Below are 24,191 nucleotides of genomic sequence, written 5' to 3' on the forward strand. Positions count from 1 at the left end.
ATGCAATGTTGATATCCATTATCAGATATTTTCACTGTTTTGATTGCTTTCTCTTAACTATTTTTCTTTTTCTTTTCTTTCTTTTTTTGTTCACAAGGGCAAAACCAATTTGGGGGCATAGAGAGGCCATAAGCTGGTAGTAATATCTGAAAATGACTGTTATTTTAAAAAGATATTCAAAAACTTATTTGTAAAAATAAAATAACATTTTGCCAGAATTCAAAGTCTAGCTCCATAGGCTATAATTTACAGACTCCAGTCTCTGACTACAGAAGCTGACGCTTCACTTCTGAGCAAATGGGCTGGTGAAAGGGTGGAGGAAGAAGGTGGAATCTGGGAAAAGACAATGGATTTTCGTCCATTCATTCCTTCCTTCATTCAACAAACAGTTATAGAGTGTCTCTGTGCACAGGACCACATTGTAGTTGGCACTGAGGGACATACAAAGGTTAGATTAAATATGGTCCCACTCTTATGAAATCTTAAAGCATAACAAAGTGATAAGGCACCAACATAAATAGTCTAGATGTCCTCAGTGCATATTTTTGTTGAATATATAAGATAAAGAGATAACCTTTGAATTACCTGCAAATGTCTTATTTCAATCCAAAATCAATCATAAACTATCAAGACACTACCCTGAGTCATGCTGGCCCCAGAACATTATGAGACTTGACCCAGCTAATCAAAGCTTCTCCGTCTCTGAATTGCCCATCAAGGTTTGACATTAGACAGCACCTTGAAGCTTATTTGCATGGAGACAACCAAGAAGTCAAGTCAATAACCAGAATCATTTAGTCCCCTGAGCCAATCAAGCCTATAAAGCTGGTTTGACATCTTTTTTTTAGGGAAAATTTGCTTAATTTACAAGGCAGGAGGACTGAATATTGTTCCTACCAGATATGTCTGCATTGCCATTTCTTTTGGGGGTTGCCGTAGCCACATGACCTAAGGAAATCAGACAAAAGGAATTCTGCTGATATATTTTGGGAAATCAGTCATGATTTCTGCATATGAAGTTTGAAGATGAGAGGTTAGATAAAGTCTCTGGGTGTTGTTGAGCCATCCTGCCTGAGAAGGTAGAGTTCTTAGACATGTCATTCAAGTTCCTCTCCCCTCCATTTCTTTGCTTAGTGAAGGTGGGGTGGGGAACAAGAGGGTGTTGGGTGTTCTAAGGTATTGTGTTCATCATATGTCCCCATCAATTTCTACTACTTGAGAATTAAAAACCTGTATGCAAAAGCAAGAGCCATGGAGATAACAAGATATGCACCACCTGCAGCCTTGAATACACTAACCCATAATATTTGTGTAGGTGAAGGCTTTATTCTCCGTGGATCTCAAAGACTGCTTTGTACTTTTCTAATGCATTTATGTAATATTGTCTATTGTAGTTATTGGTATTTGTGTCCTCACAGAATCTCTAAGTTTAACCTTTAGAGGAATCCTTCTGTACAATATTCTCTTATCTCTGTCTCTCTGTGTGGCTCTGTATTTCTTTCTGTCTCTGTCTCTCTCCGTATCCCTGCCAAGATGCTTGAATATCTCCTATAGCATGGAATCCACTATCTTTTGGACAGCTCATTCCACTTTAGGACATTTAATATGTCCTTGTTAAGGGACATATAAAATTACCGGGGTCCAAGTCTTAGTTAAACTTTGTATCTTCCCTTATTTGTCAACAAACATAGCATCTGGCTGTCACACAGTGAATTCTTGGTAATGCTTGTAAACTGATTTGACCACTCTTTGAGTCAATTCCCCAGCCTCAGATCTTTTCTGGGACAAAATCAGAAAGAAGTCCTTCCCAGAAAGAAGTCACTGGAACCCAGCTGTCAAAAGTCATGGAAACTCTGACCTTGAAGTCCAGTCTAATGACCAAGGTCTTGGTCTTGCTCAAAGGTTAATTGAGATTGCCAGATGTTTGTACAGCACAGACAGGAAACTGCCAAAAAGACAACAGACCACTCATTCCAGCTGTAGCAATTCGCAGATTGTCAAAGTATGGTGCGGTTGTGACTGGTTTCACTGAAGAGAAGACTCATGATTCAAATATATTCAATGAACACTTTAAAGTATTACTTTAAGGAAGGAAAACAACTCTTCAGAGAAGAAGAAAATACATAAAAGATTGCATGGTCAACAGTGTGAAATACAACAGAAAAGACTAGGAGTGTGTGTGCGTGTGTTAGGAGCAGGATTTGGAAAGGGAACACATGGGGAAAATAGAGGCAACTTGGCTATTTGTAGAAGTTTGACAATGAAGTGGGGATCAGTGGAAGAAACTTTGAGTCTGGAGTCAGAATGAAAGGGTTGGCAGGGAAAGTTCTTGAGAGCAGAAAAGATCATCAAATCAATCTCCATCCCAAAAGAGATGGAGTTCTACCAGAACAGACTATTGTATAATACTATAATACTACTGACTATGGTCCTGGAAGTGTTACCTGCTTGTCAGACATAATCTCCATGGTGAAACAATTAAAAAAAATAATAATGAATAGATTTACTAGGGAAGTGACTGCCAAGTGAAGACAAAAAGCAGTCCAAAAACCCTTTATAGTGGAAAGGGTTGAGTAGCTAATCTCTAAGGCTCCCTCCAGCAGGAACTTGCTGTGGTTTAAGGTTCCTTCCAGCTACAACTGTCTACGATTTAAGGTTATACTGTTTTCACTTGAGAAGCTGCCATGGGGAAAGGGACTGAACTTGTTCTGCTTGGTTCCAGAGGGCAAAACCAGTAGCAGTGGGTGGAAGTTGGGGCAAAGATTGAAGCTCAGTAAAAGGAAGAATTAGCTGCCACTTGCAGCTTTCCACCAGGAGCTCACATAGGGGCTCTGCCGCTGGAAGAGACTATGGATTGGGAAGGTGAGCCTCTGAGGCCTGTGACCACGCTAGAATATATTCCATCTCCTTCAGTTTGGCAGGTTCCAATTCGGGTTCACCTCTTGGACGCAGGATTTGGGTCCGTTTGGAGGCAGGAGATGAAGAAGACAGGAGAGGGAGATGGAAAAAAGGAAGGAAGGGAAGATGGTGAAGGGAGGGGAGAGGGGAGGAGGAGAAGGTGGGGAGTGAGGGAAGAGGGAGATAGGAGGGGGGACGAGGCCAACCGGCAGGAGTTATATAAAGGGCTGCTGGGGGTTCACTGCCGATTGCTGACGAAGCCACAGAGGGTGGCAGCGTGGATCTGGCCGTTTCAGTGCGTCTGGCTGGCCGAGCAGCAGCCCGAGGTCCCCAGCGCTCCCCACCCCGGACCGAAGTGACACATAAAGAGACAGTAGGGGAGAGAAGGGGAGCTCCTGTCCCCACCTGCTCAGCACGGTCCAGTCCTGCCTCAGCCTGAGGTCCCCCTCTCTTCCCCCTACCCCCCCACCCCGGGTCTCGAAGGGCGCCCTTCCCTCTACTTCCAGCTAGCTCTTGTGACAGCAATAAGGGAAAGTCTCCTGGAAGGGGGCGGGGGGGGGGGGGGAGGCCGGGACCATGAAACAGTCTGGGGGACCAAGGCCGGGGCCGGAGGTCAACGCCTCCTTTCCGGCTCTGAACGAGTCCTCCTGTCAAGGGACTGGGGCTGGGAGCGGCTGTGCCAACAGCTCGGGGCTCTCTGGACCTCCGCGCCTGGTAGACGCTTGGCTGGTACCACTCTTCTTCGCTGCCCTCCTGGTAGTGGGCTTGGCCGGCAACTCGCTGGTCATCTACGTGATCTCAAAGCACAAGCAGATGAGGACCGTCACCAACTTCTACATCGGTGAGCCGGGAGAGGAACCCCGCCCCCCTACTGGGTCAGAGGGGTGCTCTTCTCCCCTCTGCTCCTATCCCAAGTGACTCGGAGAGGATCTCCTGCGGGCAACGCCGCGTGCCTCCTCCATCCCCACCCCCTTGACTCTGCCCATCACTGAAGCCGGCAGCTCGCCCTCAAGGGAAAGGGGCGCTCCCCTACTTAACAGATTCTGCGCTCCTCCTCCCCACTTCCCCCATAGCTGAACGGGGCTGTCTAGGGGAGAAGGCAGGGTACAGGTTCCAAACTCCCATATCCTCGAGCTGTTTAACCCTGGGGATAGGGGGCTGGGGGTGGAGAATGGGGATTCGAAAGAAAATTCATTCAAGTCCATCCGCCTCCACTCAATCTGAAATGTGTAGTTTTGCGGGTGCACGGTTCTGGGGCTCTATTTTAGGAGGGGAAACTAACTGGGGAAAATAGACCAAAAAAGAGGAAATCCAGCATCGTCTTGGCGGCAGAAGGGAGAACTAGAAGGGAAGGCGCAGAAAAGTCCATTTCGTGTTGAATATAAGGAAAAACGTCTTAGCCAGTGGAGCTGTCCAAAAGCGCAGTAGCTTGTGTGGGGAAGCTTCGGAGGTGTCCGGAAGGGTGTTGGCTGTCCATTTGTGGGAGAGGGGCTTACACTGGGCAGGAGTCAACCTCCTGAAGTCCTTTCAGCCCTCTGGGTTTATGAGATGGGGATGGGGAAAAGACCCTCTCGGGCTACAGTAATGAATAGTGTGCTGGATTTGAGCTAGAAGTCTTGCTCTGCTTATTCGCTGAAGCCATGAAGGCTTACATGGGCAAGCCTTTTTAATGTTTTTCTGTTTGTTGAATAAAGGATTTGTATTAGAAGTCTCCCCCCAATCTGCTATCTGTATTCTGTGTTGCAAAATCTATTTTAACTCTAAATGAATCCTACAATCTTCTGATTAAAGGGTTCCTTTTGTACTGGACTGAGGATGATAATGGATTCTGGGACTCTTTTGTGGGACTAAGGACCTGGCTAGAGGGCTCAGGGGACCGAAACCAGTGCTCTGAGGCTGGGAAAAGAAAGTGGGTGAGAATACCTGGTCCCTATATCTGATCCAGATTCTTGGAATTTAATAGGAGAAACGTGGGCTTCAAAGAAGACAGAGAAATCTCATTACTTAGCCCATGATAGAAAAGGGATACTGTCTCTCCTTCCTGGGAGAGTTTGGCAGGATCTTAAAAAGAAGGACATTGATGGGGGGAATGAGATAAATTCTGGGAGTCCTTTCCAGCTGGTGAGGTAAGTTGTGACCAAAACAGAGTGGGGGGGGGGGCAGGGAAGATCTGGATCTCTTGTTGACAGTGTTTGTTTGGTGGAAGGAGTTAGGGTAAGAATTTGAACCAAATTTGTGCTTCAGTTTACCTGTCTTCCCCAACCTGTTCCCTCTTCCTCCACTCTAGCCAACTTGGCAGCCACAGACATCATCTTCCTGGTTTGTTGCGTGCCCTTCACAGCTATGCTCTATCCCCTTCCCAGCTGGGTCTTTGGAGAATTCATGTGTAAGTTTGTCAGCTACATCCAGCAGGTGAGGAGGGGTCGGTGGGATCTCCCTGTACAGAGGAGGGGGCTGCCTGAGCAAGCCTGCCCAGACTGTTCTCAAACCCCTCAACTTCCCATGGCTCCATTCCTCCCCTCTCCTCTCCAGCTCTTCTTTCTGTTTTTCTTCCAATATCCATCTCTTTGCTCTCTTTCTGTGGCCATGTCTCATTGCCTGTTTCTTCCTCCACCTTCTCTTATTCTGTTTTTCTTCTTTTTCATGGTCTCTATATTGCTTTCCTCCTTTTTTCCTTTGTCTTGTTTCTCCTCTTGTGTCTGCTTCCATCTTTTTACCTTTCTCTCCCTGTGTCCTCTTATTGTCATCCTCTTCTTGCTTTTCCTCTGCCTTCCCTGTCTGTCAATCTATCTCTCTGTCACCTCTAGTCTGTCTCTTTCCCTAGATCACTTGAGTAATTATTCAGTCCCCCTTGAACATTCCCTGTCTCTTCATCTCTTTCCTTTAGGCTCCCTTTGACTGTCCCTTTCCCTCAGGCTTCCATTTTCCCTTTGCCTCCTGTCTGCATATCTCCTATTATTGTTTCCTTCTCTCCTTGTGGACCTCCCTATTATTCTCTGTCTCCTTTTCTTAGATCTCTGTCTTTTTTTCTCTTTCTTCTTTTCGTTTTATCCCTTTCTTTCTCTGCCTCTCTTTTCTCTCTCCAATTCTCATGTTATTCCCTTCTCCTTTTTTCTCCTCTTCCTTCTCCTCCTCTTTCTCTCTCTCCTTCCATCTCTCTTTTCAATTCTTATATCATTCATTTCTTCTCCTCTTCTTCCTCCTCATCCTCCTCCTTCTCCTCCTTGTTCTCCTCCTCCTCCTCCTCCTCCTCTGTCTCTCTGTCTCTCTGTCTCTCTGTCTCTCTCTCTCTCTCTCTCTCTCTCTCTTTCTCTCTCTCTCTCCCCGCCCCCCACCTTTTCTCCCTCCTTCCCCCATCTCTCTCCCTTTTTCCTTCCCCCACCTCTCTCTCCCTTTTTCCTTCCTTCCTTTGTATTCTTGGGTTCCCCCTCTCTTTCTCTCCTGTAGGAAAGTCCTTACCTTCTCTTTCTGCCTCAATTTCCCTCTTTTCTTTCTTATTTCCCCTTGACTCTCCCTCTCTGAGCTCCTCTCCCTTCCTTCTTTTGCTCAGTTTAGTTCAATGCATGGCATACAGAATTATGTGCGCTTTTGTGCTTAGTAGGAGTCTACCTCTGCCCCTGTTTCCTTCCTTTCTCTTCCTCCTTGACACTTCTTTGGATCCAGACTTCAGTTTCTTTTCTTTCTCACTGTCTCTGCCTCTTGTTTGGTGTCTCTCCCTGCCTCCTATGTCTCTCCATGTCTCTGTCTCTGTCTCTGCTGTCAGTGCCTTCTTGCCCTGTTCGGAGCAATAGAGAAATGTGCTGGATTTGAGCATGAAGTCTTGGTCTGCTTTTTTGTTGTGTGACCATGAGCAAGCCTTTTTACTGTTTTTCTGTTCGTTGAATAAAAGGTTCCATAGTGGGCTTGGCCAGCAACTTGCCTGGGAGGACTGGCTCCTCTCACCTCAAGCATCACATAAGTAGGTTAATAATAACTTGAAGGCAAGTTGAATAGCCATTTTGCTGTCCTTGGGCCTTTCTTTTTCCCTTGATACTCCCAGTCCAAGGATAGGGGCTGCTCTCTCCTGCAGGGACAGGGAGCATTTGAGGTTCAGGTCTCCATAGGAGGCAACTCCAGGGACTCCATTCCAAAACAGAGTGAGATACTTTAGATCCAGATTGCTCCAGCCCCAGAACTCCTAGAAATTTAAGGTTTTTGAAAAGGTGATTGAAGGGAAACTGAGACCACTCTTGCTCTAAAAACAGAATCTAGATGACAGAGTAGATGAGCACTGGACCCGGAATGAGGAAGATCTGAATTCAAATCCTGCCTCAGATACTTACTAGTTTTGTGATTCTAGGCAAGTCATTAAGCAGTTGTCAGCCTCAGTTTCTTCCAATGTAAACTGGGAATAATAATAGCGCCTACCTCCTAGAGTATACTGAGGATCAAATGATGGTATTTAGAAAGAGCTGAAATATAGCAGGTGCTTAATAAATGCTTGTTTCCTTCCTTCCCTTGCCTCTAGACCTGGGGACACAGGAGGTGCCAGAGGAAGGCGCGAGCAAGGGAAGACTGCATGAAGCTGAGGGGGTGGGGTTCAGAGTGAATATAGGTGACATATAATGAAATAGCAGGGAGGCAGGGGAGTATCTAACTTAGGGATAAGACACCTCAGACTTGGACTTAGAAGAAGGGGGAAATGAAGAATAGGAAAGATGGTGTCCACAGCCAAGAAGTGGGGCTGGGGAGGGCTGGGGCAGAGAGGGAAATTGAGGCCTGGGAGAATGGAAGTTGGGATGGAGGGCTGAAGGATAATGACAAGGAAATGAGAAAAGTATTAGAGGCGAACATAGCCAAGGGAGAGCAGGAATTAGGGTAAGAATTAGCCAGTAATTGAGGGAAAAATAAAATAGTATTTAAAATTTTTTTCTTAAAAATTTTTAAAATACATGCAAAGTTTTCATCATTCACCCTTGCAAATCCTTTTGTTCCAATTTTTTCCCTCCCTTCCTCCAACTCCCTCCCCTAGACAGCAAGTAATCCAATACTATTTAAAAATTAATAATAATAATACAATTTTAAAAGAACTCTCCCAAAGTGGGAAAACCCTCTTAGGAAGCATTGGGATCTTGCTCTTTGGAACTCAAAGCAGAAATGTGATGAGATGCTGCTTGTCGGAGATGCTGTAGAGGGGCCATCTCTGAGGTCTTTTCCAGCTGGAAGATTCTGTGATGGCTAAAAGTGGGGTAGGGCAGAAGGAGGGCAGGAAGAAAAAGACTTGAGGTGGGGGACTGGGCCATTCCTGCTTTTTCTAGGTGTCCGTCCAGGCCACTTGTGTCACCTTGACAGCCATGAGTGTGGACCGCTGGTACGTCACAGTGTTCCCCCTCCGCTCCCTACGCTACCGTACCCTGCGACTGGCCTTTGCTGTGAGCCTGGGCATCTGGGTTGGTAAGTGCTCGGGGCCTTAGGGAGGCTGATTCCAGAAGTGATTGGGTTGTCTGGTGCTGCCAGGCTTTATTTTGGGGACCATCAGAGGCCTGAGCAAAGTGCCTGGAGGCATCTCAGTTGGTGATTCTGGTCTTGCCTGTTGTAAATCACTTCCTAAAGTCCTAGCTCCCACGAGAGCTGATTCAGGGGCTCACCATCCCAGAATTTTCACTGATAGCCATTATTCAGACTCAGGTATTCCCAATGTTCTTACATTGCTTCTTGGGTTTGGAGCAAAATCACTGTGTAACTTTGGATAAAGTGACTTCCCCTTTCTGAGCCTCAGTTTCCCCATCTGTAAAATTAAAAAGAACTCAAGATCCTGCCTCGTGTCCCTGAAGGAAAAGGCAGCCTGCATCCTTTGGGCTGGAAGGATGAAGAGAGAAAGGGGGACACTTACAGAAAAGGCTGATATGTCCCCATCTCAGGGTCCTTCCTGGTATCCATACCTGTGCCCATGTACAACCGCCTCACTGAGGGCTACTGGTTTGGGCCGCAGACATACTGCATCGAGGTGTTCCCATCGGTGACCCACGAGCGTGCCTTCATCCTGTACAACTTCCTGGCTGTCTATCTGCTGCCTCTGCTGACTCTGTGCATCTGCTATGCCGCCATGCTGTACCAGATGGGACGGCCCACTGTGGCGCCAGTGGCTGACAATAACTACCAGGTGGGCCCTCCCTCCAGTCCCACACAGCCCTGCCCTCCTGGGGGGGTGGGGAGAAGAAAGCAGGAGGGGCAGCCCTGCCCTCAGCAAGGCCCTCTGGAAGGTACAATGGAGAATTTGAGAAATCAAAGGAAACTGCCCCAGAGGTGACACAGTCAAGTAGTAGAGCCTGAGGCTTCTGATTCCAAAACAGGCCCAGGATTTTATCGAAGCAGCAAAATGAACTGCCCTCTTAATAAAGTGATAAATTCCCCATGACCAGAGTTTGTCTAGGATCACAGTATTAGACTAGGGAGAGACTCTGTCTTCCAACTCAGTCATTTTACAGATGGCCTGAACTTGCTAGTGATGTCAGAGGCAATGTTCAAACCCTGGTCTTCCTTACCCCAAGCCTGGTTCTCAGTCAGCTAGGGTACCCTGTCTTCAGGTAAAGACTGCATGGCTGTTTGTCAGGGAGATCACTGAGGGCACTTCTGTTCAGAAATGGGAGGCTGGATAGCTTCTGAGCTCCCTTCCAATACTGAGATTCTGGGGGTCTGGAGTAATTTAAAGAAAACCAGGGGCAGTTAGGTGGTGTAGTGGTTAGAGCACCAGCCCTGAAGTCAGAGGACCTGAGTTCAAATTTGATCTCAGACACTTAACACTTCCCAGCTGTGACCCTGGACAAGTCACTTAACTCCAATTGCCTCAGAGCAAAAAGAAAGAAAGAAAAACCAGTTATTCTCATTAGCAACAGTCCCATGGAAGCTATTCCAGTATGAGAAGGTCAGATTCCTGACCCTCATTTTCTCTTAAATCACTGGGCAGTAGACTCTGCCTCCGTTGGACTATCCCCTGAAGAATGGCTAGATGGTGCAGTGGGTAAAGCGCAGGACATGGGGTGAAGGAGACCTGAAGGTAGATTCTGCCTTCCACACTCATTAGCTATTGACTCTGGAAAATTGACTTATCCTCTCTGTTACTTCATTCGTAAAATGGGGATAATAAAAGCACCTCCCTCTCAGAGTTGATAAAATCATACAATATCTGTAAAGCACTTTGTAAATCTTATAGCATAGTCATTATTATTATTATCATTATTAGCCACATTCTCCCTCTCCCCCAACCTGGGATTCCAATGTGGCCAAGAATGTTCAGGAAACAGAGCTCTGGGGAGCTCTAGGGAAATGGAAAGAGCCTTTTAGAGGGCAAGAGACACTGATCTCCTCATGTATAACACATTCTCACCCTAGATGTTTAGAGAAGGAGCTGAGTGGGGAAGGAGGAAGGATCACAGGATCTGAATTGGAAGGAGTTTCCAACTCTATAGCCTAGCCCACAAAAGGCAACAAACATCCACTTGTGACCCCTCAGCAAGGTCCCTAACTAATGCTCATCCTTTCCAACTGGAAGTGATGGTCAAAAGTGGAATGAGTTCTAGGGATGGGACGTCCTCATTGGATAGAAGCCTTAAAGAGAAGGTCATGTTGGCTATTATTGGAAAATTTGGAATTAAGCTGGGAATGTGTCTCTGCAACTCACACCCCCTGGCCTTAGTTCTTCCCTCAGAGCCAAATGGGACAGGTTTATGAGGATAGTCCCCATGATAGCTCTTAAAACATAAGGACAGCTCACATATCTCTCCAAGTCATCTCTTCTTCATGTTAAACATGTAAACATACAATTGATCCTCCATCCTTGTGTGACATCTTCTGGATGGAGGGAGTGGAGGGGAGGGGAAGGGGAGAGGGAAGGAGCCAGCATGAGTTAGCAGATCTGTATAACAGCCTCTGTGACTTCTCTCTTGTTTTTTTTTTTCTCTGTTTCTCACTTCCTCCCTTTTTTTCCCCATTCATCCTCTCCACCCTTCTTCCTTTCTTCCATCCTCGATCTCTTTCCTTCTTTCATTTTCCTTCCTTCAATCTTTCCTTCACTCTCTCTATCCTTCTTTCATCCTCTCTTCTCCCATCTTTTCTATCCATCCATCTATTCTCATTATTATTCCCTCCTTCTACCCTTTCTTCTTTATGTTCCTCCTTTCATTCATCCCTGTTTTTATTCTTTTTTCTATCCCTCCTTCCATTCACCTTCCCTATCTCTCCATTCTTTTCTCCATCTCTCCCTCTTTCCATTTCCCTCTATCCATCCTTACTTTCTACTCCTTTTCCCCATCTCTTTTATTTCCATCTATCCCATTCTTTTTACTCTATCCTCTCTTCTTTTCTTGATTCATCCCTCCCTCTTTCTACCCATCTCCTCTTTATCCCTCCTTTTCCCCTTCTCCTATTCCTCCTTCTAACCTTCCTTTCACTCCTCCTTCTATGTCCTTTACCTATCCTTCCATCTTTCCACCATCTCATTTATACATCCCTCCCTTCTTTCACCTTTTATACTTATCCTTTTCTTCTTCCATCCATCTCTTCTTTCATCTTTCCCTCTATTTTTCTATTCCTCCTTCCATCCATCTCTTTCCTTCCTCCATCCCCTCTATCCATCCCTCCTTTCTTCCATCCTTCCCTTCTATCCCTTCTTCTAACCATTTCCTCCATTCCTCCTTCCTTCATCCATCCCCTATATCTATCCCTATTTCCATCCATTTCCTTCATCCTTTCCTTCTTCCATCTATCCTCCCACAATTCCCTTCCCTTCTTCCATCTTTTCCTCCTCTGGCTCAGGTGCAGCTGCTAGCAGAACGTTCAGAGGCCATGAGGGCTAAGGTATCCCGTTTGGTAGCTGCCATTGTGCTGCTCTTTGCTGTGTGCTGGGGCCCCATCCAGCTTTACATTCTACTCCAGACCTTTAGCCCTGGATTTCAACGTGACTTTGCTGCCTACAAGGTGAAGATCTGGGCACACTGCATGTCCTACAGTAATTCTTCCCTCAACCCTGTGCTTTACGCCTTCCTGGGAGCCAACTTCCGCAAGGCCTTCCATAAGGTCTGTCCTTTGGCTGGACGTGTGGGCAGTGCCAGCAACCCCAGCGCCAACCTCCACACCGAACTGCAATTTATGTCCTCTGGGGCCCCAGCCTCACTCCGACAGATCCAGCCGGAGGGAGATGCCCCAGCTCCGGTAGCCCAATGAGGTTTTACGGTCCACTGGCATTGCTTTAGAGAAGGGCAGCCCCATCCTAGAACCAGTTGCTCACTCCATAGGACACAAGACAAACAGCCAAAGTTGTTGACCCCAGAAAGCTCCCAGTCTAACAGGGAAGACAAGATTCACTTAAAGGAAATCAGAACAGGATGGCCTATATCCAGTGCCAGATGGTTGTTTCAGCTTCTAAAGGCTAGAATTGCAAAGCTGGAGGGAATCTTGGAAACTACTTAACCCACCTCTGACATGAGATCTATTCTGATTCTCCCCAACTGTAAATGTCCCCACTGTGCTCCCATTACTTAGTATAAATTTTTGTATTTATATGTCTGTTCATATTGTTTCCTGCCCCCTCCTATTAGAGCATATGTTCCTTGAAAGCAGATAATGCTTCATTTTTTTTTTTTGTCTCTGTATTCCTAGAGCCTAGTGTAATATTAGGCATACAGTAGGTACTTAATGCATGCTTTCTTATGGAATGAATGAATGATATGGAAGGGGGGAAAGTCTAGAGAGAAGAAGGAAATCTGTCCATGGCTACACATGGGAATTGATGACATTCCCAGGGCAAGAACTCAACTTCTCTGGCTTCCAGTTTAGAGTTCTTTCAGATACAGATGTTAATCCAGTAATGGAACACTCCTTCCCACAAAAAGGGCTCAAACTCTTATCTAAAAAGAACCAGGGCTGCAGGCTCATAACTTGCCACTAGATGTCACTGTTCGCCTATTGAAAATCTTCCAGGAGCCAAGCCAGGAACTGTCCCAAGAACTATGGAAAGATGCTCCTTTCTAGTGCCGGGAGCCCATAGGGAGCTCCAGGGCATATGCAGGAGCTCGGGTTCCCTCCCACTGAGTTTCTGCCTGCTGGTTCTCCCTCATCACTTCAGCCAGACAGCTGGTAAAAGTAACACAGGACAAATTTCATTTTCATCAGCATTGGACAGTTCCCTTCTCCAGCACCAAGGACCTCAACAGCAGCATACCTCCCATCCATCCCTTCCCAGTCCCTGATTCCGGAATGAATAAATAGGTGCACTGCAATGGGCTCTTGGGCAAGCCACCAGATGTTTCTGGGTTCTGGCAGGAGGATGCTAAGAGGTTCAGACTTCTTTTGGATTTTCAGGATACACAGGAGGTTCAGAACTCTATGTCAGTGCCTCCGTGTATTGTATATACAGGAACAGAGAAAACTGATCTAAGAAAGTCAAGGATCAAATGAGATAATCTATGAAGTCATTTACAAACATGGTTTTTGAGTTGGCTAAAAGAGGAAGAAGTTTGTTCATTGGTTTAGGGGGTCATCAGCCTTCCTAGCCTGGGTTGTGGGACTAGCTTGGCTTGGCTTGGGCTGTTTACTGGTCCCAAAAATGGTTTGCTGCAAGTCAGTTGCAGGATTCTACACCCCCTGTCCAAGCTCTTTTCCTGTACCTGTCAGTGGATCTCCCCAAAGGCCACACCCTCCCCATTGGTTTGTGGTCCTTTGGACTTTTGGCACCCTAAGAAGTGATGGGATCAGCTGTCAGGCTGTTTATAAATTCCCATCTTGGGACTCCCTCTCTGTGAAGTTAGTCTGGCCCCAGGCTATAAATAGCTAGGGCGCCACCCTGTCCCCACCCTCCTCTATGGAGACAGCTGTGTATTTATATAGCACTCAATTTTACTGATGGCCCTGCTGCTGTCCCCACCCCCACCTCCTAGCCTAGGTCCAGAGGGGGGGGGGGGGTGTGCCCCAACCGGGGCTTGCACAGCCATTATTTACAGCCCCTCTTCAACTCCCAGCAGCTTTTCCCAGGAGGATCCCTTAGCTGAAGGTTGGGAGTCCTGGGTTTAGTCCTGGTTCTAGCCACTGGTGAGGTGTGACAAATCACTTAGAACTTCCAGCTAAGTGTGTGCTTGGAACTGGGAGGCAGCCCACCTAGAATCCATATACCTACTCCAGAAAAACCCTGAAGTTTGTACCAGACTGAATAATGATCAAGAACTCCAGGAAAAACTAAAATAGATGCTATCTCCTGTCCCAAAACTTCCAGAAGCCCCACAGCCATGGGAAAGGAGCCCCACAGGCATGGGAAAGGAGCCCCCACAGCAAAGGCAGAATGTCTTCTAGCTTAAACACAAAGGTGAGATAACTTGCAAGGCTCTGTGTCCACAGAGGACCAAGAGCAGAAGAGAGAGCTCCCCCAAAATGGTCACAATGAACAGAAAGTCCTAGAATGAGGACTTTGTTAGCAAGCCCTGGAGAGCTATAGGCTTAGATACTGCTCATACTGGGACTCAGCCCATGCCCAGGGGCCTTGAGGTCCCTAATGCCATCCTGAGAAGCCTGGAGGTTCAGTGTTCTTAACCTCAGGATGGGAGAGGCAGGACCTAACCCTGGCAAGTAGAGGGAATTTAATGCAGAAACCTAACCATCCTACCCTAAAGTGCAGCAGGAAGCAAAGTCTGGCCATAGCACAAAGCCCCAGTTCAGAAACTAATGCTGGAGAGATGAGTAAACCAAAGAAAACACTAACCAGTTTAAAAAAAAAAGTGATCGCAAATCTTAATCTGTTCCTAAAAATGGAGAATAATTTGTTAAAGTAAGTTCCAAAGGGAGTAAAAAATGGATTGTCCCCAAGGACTGTGTGGATACGGAGAAGAACTGAAGCCAAAAAAATAATGAAAAAAAGTCCTAGAGGAAAAAACTGGAAGGACAACAAATACTTTCTTCACCCAAGAAATGTGCTTTCTTTAAAAATTAAACCAGATCAAGGAGAAATCAGTGACTCCATGAGACAGAAATATTAGGCCAAAAACAAAGGACTGGAAAAAAAAAAAGGTGAAAATGTAACAGATTTGATATTAAAAAAAAACACATGACCTTGAAAACAAGTCAAGGGGAAAGATTTTGAAAATCATAGGACTCCATAAAAACAATGATTTTAAGAAACTACTATATTTCAAGAAATCATAAATAAAACCTGCTCAAATCTATTAGGACTTGAAGATAAGTCTTACAGACTCTCTGCTGGCCTCTAGTTCCTCATCTATAAAGGTCAGAAGTTGATAAATTCATGTAAACACAAAGGTGTTGAAATCATCCCCATTTAACAGAAGAGGAAACTGAGGCTTACAAAAGGGAAGTCACTCTGTAAAAGGACTGCAGAATCAGATTAATTCTGCCAATTCCCAGGCAAGAATTCTCTCATACCTTTCAAGGAAGTTTTTAAAAAGTGGTCAACTCACATCGTATAAGAAATAGAAAGGGGGGGAGGAAAGGGACATATCTGGACAAGGTTGGTTTATTTTTAAGACTTCTACAATGTCAAGGTGGGAGGGGGCCAATTCCCTTGGTTTACTGGCAGGGAAATTAAATTATATGCTGGGGCTTATATACACACTGAAGAAGATCAGACTTTGGATTCAAGGCAATATTAATAGACTTGTGATGAAAAAAGCCATTGGCACCCAAAGAGAGAATTATGGAGACTGTGGGTCAAAGTATAATATTTTCATCTTTGTTGTTGTTGTTGTTTATTTTGTTTTCTTGGATTTTTTTCTTTCTCATGTTATTTTTCTCCCTTTTGATTTTTTTCTTGCCAGCATCATGAATATGGAAATATGTTTAGAAAAATCACTCATGTTTAACCTATATCAGATTGCTTGCTGTCTAGGGGAGGATGAGGCAGGGAGGGAGAAAATATTGGAATACAAGGGTTTGCAAAGGTGAATGTTAAAAGCTATCTTTGAATGTATTTGGAAAGCTATAAGAGCTAAAAAAATAAAGTTGTTTTGGGGTTTTTTTTATTTGTTTGTTTTAAAGAAGACCAGGCCTTTAGACTAATAGTTCAGGGCTCTCTGGATCTGCTCTTGCAGTATAGTACTGAGAAATCCACTTAGAAACTCTAGTAGGTGACTTCTTCCAGCCCAGAACTGCACAAGAGCTCAGCCAAAAGCCCCAGGGCAATAGGAAAGGGGGGGTCCACACCAAAGCAGGGTAGTCCCCGTATAGTCAGAAAACCTGAATTTGAATCCTACCATTTTAATTAAAAGAATTTTATACCCTTCTCTGGGTCACCCTCCAATCTTAAACTCCCAGTTCAGAGGTCCCTTTCTAGCTCTGGCTTCCCAGCAGGAGCTAGGACCTTTTACTTCTCTACTTTGTTTACCCAGAGCTGAATAGGGAGGGGGAGTCTCCTCCCCCTTTTTGTTGATCCAGTGGCTCCTCCAATTCTCTTCCATTCCCAGCCCCCCACCAGTAATCCTATCCCAGCCACCCTAAGGCAGCTCATTTGTTTATGGCCCCCTGGCAGTTTTTAGGGAGTGTCCCTAAACTCCCAGTTCCTCCCAGGGCAACAGGCTTCAGGTGACAATCTGCACACCTGGCCCTGTCCCGCTCCAGCTTGAGTTACAGCATCCATCCTGCACACCACACCAAAGTGTAGAGTTAACTAACCTCATAGATCCCATTGGGGGAAGCCCAAAGAAATAAGGGGGTTCTTGCACTGGACTGAGGGGTTCCAGGGAATTCTAGAGTTTAGAACTTTGGGCTATCACTGGGCACACTCCGTCCCACCAACTCCCCAAACAGGTTAAACTGGCTAAGAAAGTATAGATTCAAAGAGCACAAACTATTGGAAGAACCTCATAGGACCTGGAACATCAAGGCTGGGAGGCATTCCATGATCATCTCTATGCTGGTGATTCTCAAATCTACTTATCCAGCCCCAATGTCCAGTCCAGTGGACATTCTAAATTGGATATCCTTTAGTCGTCTTCATTATGTCCAAAACTGAACCCATTATCTTTGTCCTCCAATTCTCTTCCCTTCCAGATTTCCCTATTACTGTTGGGGGCATTCCCATTCTCTTAGTCCTCCTAGGACCCCCAACCCAGGAGTCAGACTAGATTCCTCACTCTCATCCTCCCAGATCTAAGCTGTTAATTTCAGTTCTACTCCACTAATAAGTCCCCACCAACATCACCTTGGTGAAGGCCCTTATCACCTCACAAATGGACTATTTCTGGGGTCCGAGTACTTCAAATCACCCACACTTTAAGCTATTCTTCATTTAGCAGCTAAAAGGTATTTTCCTAAAGCTCAGGTCCAATCATGTCATCCCTCATCTCCACCTGAATAAACTCTAAAGGTTCCCTATCACTTCCAGGATCAAATATAAAATCCTCTCTTTGGCACTCAAAGTCCTTCCATACCAAGCCCCCTTCTACCTTTCCAGTCTTCTTACACCTTATAATCCCAATACACACTCTTTTCTTTTAAATTGTATTTTATTATATGTCAAGACAATTTTAAACATTCATTTTGAATCCCAATGTTTCAAGATTTTGAGTTCCAAGTGTTTCTTCCTTCCTCCTTTCCTCCTTCCCCATCCCCTCTTTCAAAAATGGGAGGCAACTTGTTATAGGTTAAACAGATAGTATCATGTAAAACCTATTTCCATATTAGTCACAGTGGTAAAAGAAGAAACATCAGACAGGAAAAAAAATACAAAAAAACATAAAGTACGTAAAAAATAATATGCATTGATCTGCATTCATATTCTTTCTATTCTTTATCTGGATGTGGATAGCATTTTTTTTCATAAAACCACTATGTTGCTGAGAAGAGCTGTTATTCATACTTGGTCATCATACAATGTTACTCCTACTGTATACAATGTTTTCTTGATTTTGTTCACTTTCCTTTGCATCAATTCATACAATTCTTTCCAGATTTTTCTGAAATATGCCTATTCATCATTTAAAAAAATTGCACTACAGTATTCCAGTACATTCATATACCACAGTTTGTTCAGCCATTCTCCCATTGATGGATATTCCCTCAATATCCAATATTTTGCTACCATGAAAAGGTTTACTGTAAATATTTTTGCACATGTAAATCCTTCCACCTTTTTATGATCCCTTTGGGATGTATAGTATTGTTGGATCAAATGGTATGCACAATTAATTGTCCTTTGGACATAATTCCAAATTGTTCTCCAGTTCAGACTCCACCAACAGTGTATTAGTATCTTAATTTTCCCACATTCTCTCCAGCATTTATCATTTTTCTTTTTTTTTTTTTTGGTCATGTTAGTCAATTTGATATGTATGAGTTGTTTTAATTTTCATTTTTCTAATCAAAAGTTTAGAACACTTCTTCATATGTCCCTAGATAGTTTTGATTTTTTTTATCTGAAAACTTCCTGTTCATATCCTTTGACCACGTATTAACTGGGGAATGGCTTGTATTCTTATAAATTTGACTCCATTCTCTATATATTTGAGAAACGAGACCTTTATCAGAGATACGTGTAAAGATTGTTTCTCAACATTCTGCTTTCCTTCTAATCTTGGTTGCATTGGTTTTATTTGTTTAAAAAAAGCTTTCATTTTGATATAACCAAAATTATTTATTTTAATTTCATAATGTTCTCTTTTATTTGGTCATAAATTCTCCCCTTCCCCAGACATCTCCCAGGCAGACTATTTCTTGCTTTTCTAATTTGCTTACAGTATCACCCTTAATGTCTAAATCATACACCCATTTTGACCTTCTCTTGGTATCAGTGTGAGATAATGAGCTCTACCTAGGTTGGGTTCTATTGTTTTCTAGTTTTCCCAGCAGTTTTTGTCAAATAATGAGTTTTTAATCCCCAAAATTGGAGTCTTTGGGTTTATCAAACACTAGGTTATTATGGTTATTGAATACTGCATCTTGTATACCTAATCTATTCTACTGATCCACCACTCTATTTCTTAGCCAGTCCCAGATAGTTTTGATAATGATTGCTTTATAATATAGTTTGAGATCTGGTATTTCTGGGTCATCTTCTTTAGTTCTTATTTTTGTTTATTTCTTATTAATTCCTTTGGTATTCTTAATCTTTTTTCTTTCAGATTAATTTTGTCATTTTTTCCCTAGCTCTATCAAATAGTAATCAAATAATAATTTCCCTGAATGCCTTCAAGCCTGGAATTCTCTAAAGGCCCTTAGAACACAGAATGTCACAGCTGGGAAGGTCTTCAAACCCAAGATATCAGAGCTGGGAGGGCCTTGGAACACAGAATGTCAGGGCTAGGAGGGCTCTTAGAACTCAGGCTGTAGAGCTGGGAGATTCCTTAGAACACAAAGGCTAGAACATAAAAGTTTTAATTTACCTTTTAAGATTACTCCAGCTTCTTCATTATTAAAATAAGGACACTTCAGCACAGCAAGGGAACATGCCTGGCACAGCCTCCCTCAGAGGTCAATGGCTGGACTTGAAGCCCTAGCACACTGTCTCATGCACAGTAGGTGCTTTGGCCAACAGAGGAAGCCTGTTCCTGGACCACCACCTCCAGTCACAGGTTCACTCCTTTTGCTGCCTAAATCCTACCTCTCCAGTGAGCTTCTCACCCAGCAGCTCCATGTCCTCTACACTGGCCCTTCCCATGCTGCTCTTCCAGTGGAAAGTTCCTTGAATGGGTGAGTCAAGAGACATGGGGTCAGAGTTCTGATTGATAATAGGTATATAGGCTAATAACAGCCATGTAGTACAAAGGTCTATATGCATATGTTTGCTTATTTGATCTCTACAATCATCCCATGATATAGATGCTATTATGGTCCCTATTTTACAGATGAGGAAACTGAGCCTGAGTAGCTAAGTGACTTGCCCAGCCCACACAGCTAGTAAGTCTCAGAGTCGAAATTTAAATCCAGGTCTTCCTGACTTCAAGTCTGCAATTTGCACCAGCATCTTCCCTACTAGCAGTTAAAGCCTTGAGCAGATTTCTTCATCTCAGTCATCTCATCTATAAAATGGGCTAATTATACCTCTACTACTTAGAAGCTTTGAAAACCACTTGGTGACATAAAAAGCAAAGCATCATGGACTGAAAGCTAGAAAGATCATCTAGTCAACTCTCTCATTTTCCAGATGTCAGAACTGAAATCTAATGTGCCTAAGGTCACGGAGATGGGGACCTGGGATTTGAACCCAAGTCCTCTGACTCACATGGAAGCCAGCATTCTTCCTATTATACCATGCTACCTCTCAAAGGACAGCTCTCAATGGAAAGATTCCTATTAATTAGAAGTCAGTAAACAATTATTATTATTATTATTGTACCAGTCCCACAACTTGCTAGTAATGGGGCATGGAACTAATTACACCTCATTTCTGGACCTCAATTTCTGGGTCTGTAAAATAAAGTTAATAATACTTCTCTCTTTACTTACCTCAAAATGGTGCTGGAAGGACAGAAAGCCTTGTTAAGCTGTACAGGCCCATATAAATGTAAACTATTATTATTATTATTATTATTATTATATTCCCAACTCCACCATTTATATGGCTTTGGGCAAACCACCTCCTCTCTTGGGGCCTCAGTTTCCTCACCTGTTCAATAAGGATAATAATACTATTATAATAACACATTTATATAGCTCCTTAGAGTTTAGAAAGCACTTTAAGCTCAACAAATATACAATGAGGGCTGTTTCCTTATCATTTTATAGCTGAGGAAATTAAGATTCAGAAATAAGTTGGCAAACTAATCCAGATAATATGTATTGGTATCAGAATTCAAGCTCAGGTCTTTACTAATTCCAAGCTCCAGCCTTTCTGATCGCCTTCTCAGCCAAAGAAATAATATTTGTATAGCACTTAGCACAGTACCAAGTAAACAGTGGGTGTTATATAAATGCTTATTCTCTCCTTCCCTTCCCCAACTGGGTGGGCATCTCTACAGATAAGCCATTTCAACCCCTACAACACTGCAAAATTAATCTAGTTAGCTTCCTACCTAAATTGATCCTTCCCCTAAATTTCTGATGGTACCATCATCTTCCCAATTACTGAAGTAAGAAAGTTCAGTCAATTTTGCCTCTACTTACCTTACTATGATATTTGGGGGTTAGTAAGAAAATAAATTTCTGTAGACTGATTGTTCATCTATAACATATCAATTTGTTTAAGTTTCGGGGAGGAAGAAAATTTGAAACTCATCATTTTAAAAAACATTTTTTTTTTTTTTGGCTGAGGGAATTGGGGTTAAGTGACTTGCCCAGGATTACATAGCTAGAAAGTGTTAAGTGTCTGAGATTAAATTTGAACTCAAGTCCTCCTGACTTTAGGGCTGGTGCTCTATCTACTGTGCCACCTAGCTGCCCCCTTAAAAAACAATTGTTAAACGTGTTTTTATGTGTAATTGAGAAAATAAAATATTCTTCAAAAATAATTAAATGAATTCCCATTAATGGACTAGTTGATCTCATATCTCTCAAGCCCCTGTCAAACTATATGGATTTTCAGCCCCTGAGTGTCCTTACAATCTCTTTTCTCTCTTCTCCAACCAGGGCTATCTATTGACCTAGTTTCAGGAAAATAAAATATTCTTCAAAAATAACTAAACAAATACCCATTGATTAATTGACTGATTGATCTCATGTTCCTCAAGTCCCTGTCAAGCCATGTGGATTCTCAGCCCCTTAGTATCCCTACAATCTCTTTTCTGTCTTCCCCAACCAGGGCTATCCTTTGGTTTGACTTCTCTCTTCTTGACTTGGAGAATATTGGAATGCTCTTTTATTTGTTCACCCAACTTCCAAGTTCTCCATTTTCCACTCCTTTCTCCACACAGAAGGATCACTTTCTTCAAAGACAACTCTCATCATGCTCAAAAGCCATTTGGGGTCTCCGTTGTCTCCAAGTTAAAATATATATTCTCATACTTGTCATTCAAGGCTTTCCACAACTGGGCTCCCATTTACCTTTCCAGATTTATCTCATAGAACAGTTTTCCTCTTTTTTCACTTTTCTGTTCCACTCAAATTAGATTACTAGCTCTTTCCTATACTCTCCATACTATCTCTGAACTCTATACATTTACCTAAGTTATAAATAACATCTACTGGTCATCCTGCCATCTGGGGGAGGAGGTGGGGGGTAAGAGGTTAAAAATTGGAACAAGAGGTTTGGCAATTGTTAATGCTGTAAAGTTACCCATGCATATATCCTGTAAATAAAAGGCTATTAAATAAAAAAAAAATCTCAAAAAAAAAAAAAAACATTTACCTAAGTTATCCCCAATGTTTGGAATGCCTTCCAACCTCACAGCCTGGTCTTTTGTGTCTCCCTCTTCCCAATGTCAGTAGCATTGTATTTTCTCCAATTACATGTAAAGATGATTTGGGGTGGGGGCGGGAGGGCAATTCTGGCTAAGTGACTTGCTCAGAGTCACACAGCTTATTTGAGGTCACATTTAAACTTAGATCTTGCTGACACAAGAGCCAGTGCTCTATCCATTGTGTCATCTAGCTCCTCAAACAATTTTCAACATTCATTTTTAAATATAATTTTGAGCTCTAAAATTTTTCTCCTTCTCTCCTCTCCCCCCAAGATCACAAATAACCTGATATATCATGTACAATCATGTAAAACATATTTCCACATTAGTTATGTTGTGAAACAGAATAAAAAGAAAAAAAAAACACAAGAAAATAACTCAAATGGAAATAGTATACTTTGATCTGCATTCAGAGTGCATCAGTTCTCTTCCTGAAGGAGGATAGCATTTTCCATCATGAGTCTTTTGGAATTGTCTTGGATCATTGTATCATTGAAAAGAGTTAAGTCTGTCATACAATGTTGCTGTTACTGTATACAATGTTCTCCTGGTTTTGCTCACTTCCTTCAACATCAGTTCATGAAAGTCTTTCTAGGCTTTTCTAAAGTTGTCCTGGCTATCATTTCTTGTAACAGTTCTGTCTTCTAGAAGCTTATTTTCCTTGCAGGTTCAGTCAGATGTCCTGCCCTCTGGGGGAGTCTCCTATAACCACCCTACTCTGGACATTGTTAGAATTCTTTTCCTCTTCAATCTTTCCCAAAAGAGGTTGCCTGAGCCTTTTTTTTTTTTTTTTTTTTTTAATGTATTTCCTACTTTGTATTCCCAAAGTAAAATTAAGCTTCTTGCGGGCAAAGACTGTTTTGTTTGTAATTCTTGGCTCTGTGGCTTCCCAAGCTGCCTTGCATTGAGGAGCTTTTAAATAAAATCTCTTGGCTCAATTTGCATGACCTGCCTCCCTCCCAGGGGGAACTGGGAGATTAACAAAATTGCAGTTAGTTGGACTAACTGGAAAACTTTTGGCCCCGGGGACTTTGGGCACTGAGTGGGCACTTTGGAAATACCACTGGAATGAATGAGACAAAAGGTGTGAATTATTCTCCCTCTGCCAAGGAGCAATGATTTCTGTCACCACTTAGGCAGAGCCCAACCTTTCAAAGTCTCATCCCGATTAGTGACATCTTGGGGAATAGTCTTGAGGTCACATGACAAAATATAAGGAGCAGGATGTGAAGCAGGGCCTTCCCAAGCACCAGATTCAGTATCATCCCACCTCCTAAAAGCTGCCTACCATCATAATAAGGACTCAGAAGAAAACTTGCATTTTCTAAGCTGCCTCTTCACAAACTGACCCCCCTTATCCTTAGGAACATCTAGTCATCTTGGACTTTAATAGGTGACAACTGCTAAGAGAGGCCTTATACAAGATCAGAACAGAAAGAGAGAAGGGTAAAAATAAGCAAAAGAAATAGGCAGTCTGTGTTCTAAGAGTCTTCTCAGTGTTAGCTTTGTCCCTTAGAACAGAGAATGTCAGGGCCCTTAGGACAGAGAATATCAAAGTTGGGAAGACCCTTAGAAAACAGAATGTTAGAGCTGGGAAGGCTCTTAGAACACAGGATGTCAGAGCTGACATCTATGTCCCTATGACTCTATGTCCTTAGAACATAGAATGAAAGTTAGAAGACACTTGGGAACATAGTATGTCAGAACTAGAAGTACCTTAAAACTTTAGTAATCCTTGCCCCTGGGGAAGGATAAGGCTGGAGGATCTGTCCACCTTGGCAGTTATAAGCTGTTCTAAGTAGGGATAAGTAGGTCTAAGTTGATAAGGTGTCTTCACCAATATTTGGATCCCTCTAAAGTAGAAGCCTCCTGACTACCTAATGATAGGTGAAACAACCTAGTTTAAAAATGAGCAGGTCATGTATGTGCCAAAATGTTTGTGGCAGCCCTTTTTGTAGTGGCTAGAAACTGGAAAATGAATGG

At 43.4% G+C, this 24,191-nt stretch overlaps 1 protein-coding gene across 1 annotated transcript; it reads left to right on the forward strand.

Annotated features, from left to right (window-relative positions):
• Positions 1-3,474: 3,474 nt before the first annotated feature.
• On the forward strand, positions 3,475-12,489 carry KISS1R (KISS1 receptor). Its single transcript, XM_031948237.1, has 5 exons — positions 3,475-3,739; positions 5,186-5,310; positions 8,196-8,331; positions 8,799-9,040; positions 11,692-12,489. Exons 1-5 carry the CDS (start codon positions 3,475-3,477, stop codon positions 12,097-12,099), a joined length of 1,176 nt encoding a protein of 391 aa, XP_031804097.1. The 3' UTR covers positions 12,100-12,489.
• Positions 12,490-24,191: the final 11,702 nt, after the last annotated feature.

This window comes from Sarcophilus harrisii, chromosome 1 (assembly GCF_902635505.1).
Source record: "Sarcophilus harrisii chromosome 1, mSarHar1.11, whole genome shotgun sequence".
NCBI lineage: Eukaryota > Metazoa > Chordata > Mammalia > Dasyuromorphia > Dasyuridae > Sarcophilus > Sarcophilus harrisii.

Bases quoted from the DNA above. Each gene is read 5' to 3' on its own strand.
- KISS1R (XM_031948237.1), top strand. From the start codon at position 3,475: ATGAAACAGTCTGGGGGACCAAGGCCGGGGCCGGAGGTCAACGCCTCC. The intron at 3,740-5,185 runs GTGAGCCGGGAG...CCTCCACTCTAG, and splicing joins CGTCACCAACTTCTACATCG to CCAACTTGGCAGCCACAGAC. The intron at 9,041-11,691 runs GTGGGCCCTCCC...CCTCTGGCTCAG, and splicing joins TGGCTGACAATAACTACCAG to GTGCAGCTGCTAGCAGAACG.